Genomic DNA, 8,977 nt, shown 5'->3' with positions numbered 1-8,977 from the left:
TAAATAAATCTTAAAAGAAAAAAATTCTCATGTGTTACTGGTTAGTCACATAAAAGCTACAGGATTTAAGCTATCATGGAAAGGACTCAGGAGAGGTCACTGATGAAGGTGCAGTTTCAGTTGTAGTGGAGACCCCAGGACTGTGGCATGACCAGCGGTGTGCACTGTGGATGACGGAGCTGGGAGAAGGCCAAGCCCTCTGGAGCTCAGGAGATCACAGTGAGCTCTGAATGTTTACACCGCTGGATGTTGGGTTTGCTTTGATTGTAACTGTGCTGTGGCTACCCTCAAAGAGAGACAGAACTTAAAAAAAATTTTTTTTTATTTTACAGGACCCACAGTTGTGACTTTAAACTTTTAATGTATCTTAATTCTTTAAAGATTATGGGACTTTCAAACATTGGTTGATGGAGCAGAGAGCTGAATGGCCATATGCAGATCACAGTGGGGCTGTGTTAAATAAACCACTTACACAACTGAAGTGTTATAGACTTCAGTGCTACTTGTTCTGAGCAGAAAACAAGCCACCTCTTTAATAACACATGGAAAGTAGGATCCTGTGGGGCCTGGGGAGATGGTTCAGTGGGTAAAGTGCTTGCCGTGCAAGCATGAGGACCTGAGTTCAAATCCCAGCACCCATGTACATACACCCAGGCACGGGGATGCAGTACTATGATCCCGGTGCTAAGGAGGTGGTGGCGGGATCCCTGAAGCTCACTGGCAAGCCTCTTCAGGGAGTACCAAGTCCCAGTGAGAGACCTTTTCTCAAAAGCCAAGGTGGACAGCACCTGAGGAACCCCGGAGGCTGACCTCCGGTCTGCATGCACACGGCACACAAAGGGTGGAGATTTTGTTTTGATTTGATTTCTTGGGTTTTCTTGAGAAAGGGTTGCTATCTAGTCCAGACTGGCCGGAACTCTGCATTCTCCTCCCTTGGCCTTCTAAATGCTCTGACCATAGGTGTGTTATCATACCAGGCTCAAAACGTAGGACGTGTGATCCACCCCCTGCAGGCTCTCTTGAGCGGCTGACCTGGGTTGGAGTCCTCCTGCTGGCACAGGACAGAGACAGGGACAGGACGAGGACACACCTTAGTAGCAGTCAGCTTCATTCTCCTCCAACACACCCACCGTGGCCAGCATGTCCTGCAGCAGGGACTGTGGGCTCTTCTCCACATGGTCGCTGCTCTTGGCCAGCCTGCCTTGCAGGCCCTCCAGGTCTAAGGCCCTGAGGATGGCTAGCATGGCCTCAGGATCCAGGTCCCCTAGGGGCTGGGTCTGCTCCCCATCCCGCCACCTCTGCAGGGCAGCCTCCACTGAGGCTGAGTTGGGGCTGTCCCCTGCCTCCTGAGGGCTACTGCAGGGAACTGTCTTGTCCCTCAAGAAGAGGAGCAGGTCACAGGCCTTTTGGGCAACCGGTCGGTCACAGTCAAGCAAGGCACAAAAGGCAAACTCAAAGAGCGGCAGACGGCAAAGAGTCTGCAAGAATTCCAGGTGTGGGCGGGGAGAGGAGGCCCCGGGCAGGCCCACTGTATAGGGGCAGTGGGGGCTGGGCTGGCCCAGTGCCTGGATGAGGAACACCCGTGCCAGCTCCAAACCCTGCACGCGGACCTCCCAGTCCAGATCCCGGCTCACTGCTTGGAGAACAGTGGCCACGAACCACTCCGTGTCTCGAACCACGTCCGCATGGCCATCCCTCAGCCACTCCGTGAAGACCCGTAACACAGCCCTTCGAGGGAAGCCCTCCGAGTCAGTGGACAGGATATGCATAAGGTCCATGAGTAGGCCCTGCAGGTTGGAGAATTCCAGAAAAGTCGGCCTGACCCTGATAACTTGACAAGGCTCTAATGCAGCCATGAGACCGCCCTCTGAGTGACTGTGACAGAACATCTAGGTGAGGCTAAAGCACAGAACAGCTGGGGTCTCACGCTGAATAAAAAGGAGCATGAGAGCCAGGCGCCAGCATCCATCTCTCTCTGCTACCTGACTACAGCTGCCTCAAGCTCCTACCAGCACGGCTCACCCAACCAGGAGGACTGAACCCTCAAACTATGAGCCCCAACACACTCATTTCCTTAACCTGCTTTCTTCAGGTATTTTGATACAGCAGCAAGAAATCCAACTAATACAGTGATGAGCCAAGGACAGGACCCAGGGGACGTAGTCCTCAGCCACAGCACAGGCCATGTGCTGCTCTGGTCCCTCGACACGATGTGTTCTGTGTTCCTTCAGCCCTGCCCTTGCTTATCATGGGTGGGGTGTCAGAAAGAGCACAGGCACTGTGCCTGACTGCCCCCCACTCCTTGGTGGTCCCCCTCTCAGAAGCAGTTGCTACAGGTTTGGCTAGCTGCTTACCAACTCCCTGGGCCTACCTGCTGGGCCTGCGGGTTCTCGGGGCTGGCAGAAGCGGCCTGCAGACCCTGGCTGGAGAGCTGCCCGGCGGCACCCACAGCACTTGCTCGGACATAACTCTCTGGGTCTTGGAGGAGCTGGAGGGCAAGTGTGGGTACTTCTGAGGAACACAGTGCCACTCTGAAGTCAGCCTGCCCTGGGGGGGTCAATGCCACACAGCTGTGATCAAAGGCCACTCAGGCAGCAGGGCATACATACAACATACACACCCTGTCCCCACGGTGCTCACCTCCCCAATGTCTGATCAGATGCGTCAGGAACTCCAGGGCCGAGTCCCTCACCTCCCAACATGGGCTGCACAGGCGCTTCTGTAGTATGGGGAATAGCTCTGTACCAGGGAGGGGAGGTCAGTGGTCTCTAGAGTCACACTCTGCCTTCCCTGAGGGACACCCTGCCCAGCTCCCAGCTGCCCCCTGCCCCACCTCTCCAACTTGATACAGCTCTGCAAGGAGCTAGGGTTACCTCCGAGGAACAGCAGGGCATCGGGGCTGAGGTCAGAGCTGCTGGGGGTCTTATGTGGGTTCTGGAGCCATCTGAGTGTAGCCTGGAAGGCCTTCTTTAGGACCTAGAGTGGGACATGCTAGAGGGTAGGAGCAGCATGCTACCCATGTCCCTGTCCCTGACCATGCCACTTGTGGGCACAGAAACAGAGGTTAAGTGCAGTCTAGCCTCCCAGACAGAGAGACTGAAGAGGATGGGATGCCCTCCTCAGAAGCCCTGCCTGGGCTGATGGGATGCCCTCCTCAAAAGCCCTGCCTGGGCTGATGGGACCTATGACATTAACCCTCCACCCCAACCCCAAGCCTCTCCTCCTTTGGTCCATTCTGCCTGCAGCACCTGGCACTAAGTCTGCACCCAGGAGCAGGGGAGTGCATGAGAAACCTTCCCCTAATTCCTCCCCCCCCCCCCCAAGAATCCTGTGAATGGCAGGGCATGCTGCAGACAGCAGGAATGCCAACTAGAGGCCAGCTCGGCAACAGAGTAACATCCTGTCTCAAAACTATAAAAACAAAAGCCACTGACAGGAAAGAATGCGCTAGGACACTGGGCTAGCTATCAGTCATGCCCCACCTCCAGCTCCACCCCTGGCTCCCCTATAGCTTTAGAAGTCTGTTGTGGGTTGGCCCAATGCTGTTTATACTCAATGCTAATTTAGGTCCCCCAAAATCGCCCCTAAGGCAGTGTAAGACACCAGAGAACCCTGCCCCCAGTTAATTCTGATTGGTAAAGAAAGATGCCAGTAGCCAATGGCTGGAAAGAAGAGACATAGGTGGAGTTTAGGGTTCCTGGGCTTGGAACCGCAAGGAGAGATAGAAAAAGAAGAAAGGCGCAGCAGCGGGATAGCTGAGCCACGTGGGCTGGCCAACTGAAGTCAAAAGCAGCCCAAACAGAACACAGAAATTAGTTAAGTAGTAACTCTGAGTTATCAGTAGGAAACTGGATTCTAACAGCGTGGAGGGTAGGCAGCTGCCCAGCTATTGTGCTGCCTAAAGCATATTTAACAATACAATAAGACTGAGTGTCTTTCATCTGGGAAAATAAACAGCCGAGGGTGGGAAGAAACTCCCCCACTCCCCCCTCATCCCCCACTCCCCCGACCTGGGACTTTTTTTTTTGTGTGTGTGTTTTTTGAGACAGGGTTTCTCTGTGTAGCCTTGGCTGTCCTGGAACTCACTTTGTAGACCAGGCTGGCCTCGAACTCAAAAATCTGCCTGCCACTTCCTCCTGAGTGCTGGGATTAAAGGTGTGTGCCACCTCGCCTGGCAAACATTCTGCCATTCTTTTTTTTTTTTTTAAATATGTATAACTAGAGAAGCCTTTAACTGTAAGCCTCACCCAGATGGACCCGATCCTGGGTCCCATGCAGCCATTGCTACCAGTGTTGACTCTTGGGTCAAGGGTCTCTGTTCTCTTGTGGTCTCACTTTGTGGCCTTGGATGTCCTGGAACTCCTTTTGTAGACCAAGCTGGCCAAACTCGAGATTTGCCTGCCTCTGCCTCCCACATACTGGAACCAAAGGCGTGTACGACCATACCCAGCTTGTCAGGGTCTCTTTGTAGCCCAGACTGGTCTTGAACTCATGATCCTCCAGTCTGTACCACATCTGGGGGGGATCACAGGTGTTTACCACTCACTACACCCAGAAAGGTCACTATGGGCAGTGGCTTGGTAGCCTCTATTGGAAGCGTTCTTAAGTGAGAAGGTCCCCAGCTGTGTAGCCTCCCGGAACCCATTTACGGTACCATGGGGCTGGACTCCGGGCTCTCCAGGGACTTCAGGAGGATAGCGAATACCTCCAGCACCAACTCCAGGGGGCCTGAAACAGATACAGTGGAACCATCAAACCAACATCCACCCAGAGCGCACCGCCAGGCCGGGAGCATGGATTCCAAACCCTATGGAAGCAGGGTCAGACACCCCCAGAAGAAGAAGAGAAAGTAGAACTTAGGACAAGAGAAAAAGGCACTCACTCGTCCCCTGAGACAGGGTCCCCAAGAAGTCGAGAGCTGCTCGCTGGACACGAACGCAGCCACCCAGAGTCCCGCAGAGACGGCCTCCCGCACTGGAGCTGGGGTCTGCCGAGCCATCACAGAGATGCAATATAGTCACAGCGGCTTGCAGCAGAGGCGCCTGTGGCCAGGGTGAGGGGCACTGGGGCTGCAGGGAGGAACAAAGTCAGCAGAGGCCCGGGGTCATGTGGCTCTGTGACACGAGGCGTCGCTATACTCACCAGCATCTGCAGCTCCTCCAGGTGAGCCAGAGTCTGGCAAAGGAGTCCCACACAGGCTGACTTTGAAGACAGGAGTGTATCCACAGTCAGCAAGCCACCCACAGGCTCATCCAGCAAGCCTAAGGCAAAGACAACAGCATCCCTTCAGTGACCACCATCCGAGCAAGGGCTCAAGCTCAGGGCCGGGGCTGGTCAGGGATGCTGTCTTCCTGTACTGTTAGCTGGGGGAGGTCTGCATGGGACCAGGGTAGCTCACTCTTCTTTGCCTAAGAATGGAGGGTTCCACCCTCCCTGCATACCTGGAGGTCCAGGGGCCTGAGTGGTAGCTTTCAGGATACAGGCCAGTGGCTGTAGGAGGACTCCAAAGGCCTGGGTCCTCAGTTCCTGGGGACTGGGGACACAGTATAGGATGAGGGTTATACTCTTGCCACAATCTGAGCACCCTACAGAGTCTATGGTGGCTCACTACAAGCGAGGGCGGAGGCTCCTCTGAAAGAGCTCCTCTGTAAGCTGCTAGTTAGGAACCTGGTAGGAGGAGGGGCCTGACCAAGGCTTGGTCCTCAGGGGCCCCAGAAAGGCTGGCTACACTCCCTGATCAGATTGATGGGGACTTTCATGGCTCCTAGGGTGGTGCCGAAGTGTGCTCATGTTGTGTTCAATGACCTGAGGGGTCCCTTTTCACGTTAAGCGATGGACCACTGATGGACCAAGCACGCTTCCTCCCTGCATCCCACATTCAGCAGCCCACAGCTCTGTACACCCCATGGGGTACAGACGAGGGAGCTCCAGGAGTCTGGCTCAGCCTTATTGGAGGTGAGAGGACAGCTACAGACAGCACAGACGTTAGCTCTGGGGCAACACAAACTTTTATTTGATATTGTTCTGTCTCTTGTTCAGTGTGATATGGCCCATGCTGCTTAGGAGGTGGAGGTGGACATGTAAAGTTCAAGGCCAGCTTGACCTGAAGAGTGAGTTTGAGGACAGCCTGGGCAATTCAGTGAAGACTGTCTCAAAATAAGAAGAAAAAGAGAACTGTGGGAATGGCTCTATGACAGAACACATGCCTAGAATCCCCCAGTGAGGAAATGGGGGATGTGGCTCAGTGGCAGAGCATGACTAGCATGTGTAAAATGCTAAGTTCCATACGAAGTACTGAGGAAGGGAGAGAGAGACAAAGGGGAAGAGAATGAAGGGAGAGAGGGACAGAAGGAGGCAACCAGTGCTTTAATACCTGTCCATCCTACCTGGCTGCCCATCCCACCTGGCTGCTCTCCCACCTGGCCCATTCTCACATTTGGCTCCAAAGTTCCCCAACCATTACTATGACACTCTCAGCTCCCCCAAATCATACCAGTGCTGAAGTTTCAGGGTCCCCAGGGCTAGAGGCCCAGCTTGTGTGGGGCTCAGGCGGCTCAGAGTCTGGGCCAGCATCTCCCACAGGCCACAGGCTGCAAAATTCAACACAGGCGACCTGGAGAAAGAAAAAGCCAGGCCTCCATCAGCATCTAGCTGGACAGCTGCAATTATGCCCAGTCCTGCAGATGCCCTGTCCCCTGGGGCATCCTCGGGGTCCTCCCTATGAAGCATCAGCTGCTCTGACACTTCACAGACAATGGTCACTCACCCCAAGTCCCCGCAGCCCCCTGACCTGGCCACACTGAGAAGAAGGTCCATGAGCGAGTGTACGGCTGGAATGGGGTCTCTCTCAAACAGGTGGGCGACTGGGCGACTTAGCCGCTCCCAGAGGACTCTTGTCCAGGGGTTATGGCAGCGCCCGAAGGTCGTAGTCAGGACATTCAGGGCCTGTGTGACCTGAGGGGTGGCCTTGGCATGCAAGGACTCGTCCACGTGGTTCACAATCTTCTGGGCACACACAGGCCAAGCAGCAGCTTCAGGGACATGGGACCCTGGCACTCCACCTTGCATGGACAGAGCCAGGATGTGGACTAGGAGCTGGCTGGCTGCTGAGGCGACGAACAGGCTGGGGTCTCCCTGCAAGGAGAAGATGGTGTCCACAGCACCTGGAGCGGGCAGCGAAAGGTCCCCCTGGATGAAGCAGCACACAGAGGACACCTATCCATCATACCCTTCAGGCCTCGGAAAGCACCCAGACTGCCCTCTGCTCACAAGCAGCCAGCATGAGCCTCCAGCATGCTGGCTTTAAAGCCAATGCTTTCTCTTTCTTTTCTTTTCTTTTTCTTTTTTTTGAGACAGGGTTTCACTGTGTAGCCCTGGTTGTCCTAGAATTCACTCCATAAACCAGGTTAGCCTTGAACTTATATATGTGTGTTTGTGTGTGTGTGTGTGTGTGTGTGTGTGTCCGTGTGTGTCCATCTGACTCTGTCTCCTAGGTTGCACCAACACCAAGAAATTAAAATTAAAAAAGAAAAAAGCCTGTGGGGAGAAAGGCTTCCCACACCAACTAAGTTGAGCCTAGGCACTGGAAACAGCTGATTTTTACACACACAGGGATACCCCCTCCCTGTACTGATACCTAACTTTATTTCAACCTAAGCTGGATTTGGAGAAAAAAATAAGCAACATTTGCCTTTGACCCCAGAACCCTGCCTGCCTCTGCCTCCCAAGTGTTGGGATTAAATGGATGTGCCAGCACCGCCTGGGGCCAATGGAGCTTCTAACCAGTTCTAATATGTTACAGGACAAACTCGAGATTACTTGACAGGACGAAATTGCAGGAGCCACCCCAGACCTTAGGAATCAAAGATACATTTCCCTACAGTCACTGTGTGCTCATACTGACAAGCCTGGACCACCACCACTTCCCCAGCTGAGAAGACTGGATTCAGAGGGAGCTTCTTGGAGATCCCACAGCACAGGCAGAGAGGCAGGAGGCCCTGTCAGAGAGCTGGGGCAGGGCATGAGCCACACTCACCACTGTCAGCCAGGAAGTTCAGGGCACTGGGGTGGTGTGCCAGGGAGCACAGGCCCTGGATCCAGCCGCTGCGCACACTCGGGATGCTCCAGGCTGCCCAGCTGGGGGCACCCGACTCCCCAAAGAGCCCCAGCAACAACTCTCCCTGCTAGGAAGCAAAAAAAGCATCAGAAATGCGGAGGAAGCAGGGTTTATTGTTGGCCGTTTTCGGGGGGGGGGGGGGAGAGAATCATGCTTGGTAGTGCATCCTTTAATCCCGGCATTCAGAGGCAGAAGCGGGTGAGTCTCCTTGAATTTTAGATGAGCCAAGAATACATGGTGAGACCTCGTCTCAAAAGAGAAAACATGGGGCTGGAGCGATGGCTCAGGGCTTAGGAGCACTGACTGCTGCAGTAAAGAAACCTGGCTCAGGTCCCAATAACCACATGGTGGCTCACAACTCTATAAATCCCAGTTCCAGGGGATGTGATGCCCTCTTCTGACCTCCACAGGAACTGCATGGATGTGGTCCAGAGACATACACGTAGGCAAAACACCCACAGACATAAAATAAAAATAAATATGGGGGGGAGGGGGAAACCACCAGATGCAGTAGTGTACGTTTTTAATTCCAGCAACTGGGAGGCAGAGGCATGATATCTATGTGAGTTAGAGACCAGCCTGGTCTATACAGCAATCTCCGAGACAGCCAGGACCACACAGAGAGACACTGTGTCAAAGTAGTAGTGGTAATAAATGAAAGACAACAACAAAACAGAAAACCAAGAGGATCGATGGAAGTGCTAGCTGGTTTCACACAACTGTTCCCCGGCCTCACACCACCGCTCCACCCTCCTGAGATGGGAAAGAGGTCAGAGGAAGAACGACACATTTCTTTTTTTCTTTTTTTTGGTTTTTCGGGACAGGGTTTCTCTGTATAGCCCTGGCTGTCCTGGAACTCAC

The 8,977-nt window shown here is 53.8% G+C and overlaps 1 protein-coding gene across 6 annotated transcripts in view; it reads right to left on the bottom strand.

Annotated features, from left to right (window-relative positions):
* Nucleotides 1–304: 304 nt before the first annotated feature.
* The window catches only part of Brat1 (BRCA1 associated ATM activator 1), a 14,670-nt gene continuing 5,997 nt past the window's right edge, over nt 305–8,977 (bottom strand). For 2 of the 6 annotated variants that reach the window (XM_021186635.1, XM_021186634.1), the window contains exons 4-14: nt 8,036–8,183; nt 6,791–7,163; nt 6,494–6,613; nt 5,442–5,533; nt 5,143–5,261; nt 4,883–5,069; nt 4,655–4,728; nt 2,874–2,976; nt 2,641–2,739; nt 2,372–2,547; nt 305–1,787 (exon numbers count right to left, since the gene is read on the bottom strand). In XM_021186635.1, the coding sequence (XP_021042294.1) occupies nt 1,092–1,787; nt 2,372–2,547; nt 2,641–2,739; nt 2,874–2,976; nt 4,655–4,728; nt 4,883–5,069; nt 5,143–5,261; nt 5,442–5,533; nt 6,494–6,613; nt 6,791–7,163; nt 8,036–8,183 (2,187 nt within the window). In that variant the 3' untranslated portion in view covers nt 305–1,091. Of the gene's footprint in view, nt 1,788–2,371; nt 2,548–2,640; nt 2,740–2,873; nt 2,977–4,654; nt 4,729–4,882; nt 5,070–5,142; nt 5,262–5,441; nt 5,534–6,493; nt 6,614–6,790; nt 7,189–8,035; nt 8,184–8,977 lie in introns of those variants that run through there. The other 4 variants (XM_029533845.1, XM_029533846.1, XM_029533844.1 and 1 more) reach the window with 4 other exon arrangements.

The sequence above is a fragment of the Mus pahari genome, chromosome 23, assembly GCF_900095145.1.
Source record: "Mus pahari chromosome 23, PAHARI_EIJ_v1.1, whole genome shotgun sequence".
In the NCBI taxonomy this organism is placed as follows: domain Eukaryota; kingdom Metazoa; phylum Chordata; class Mammalia; order Rodentia; family Muridae; genus Mus; species Mus pahari.
The sequence above is the reverse complement of the archived record's forward strand: the minus strand, read 5'-3'. Positions and strand labels throughout refer to the sequence as shown.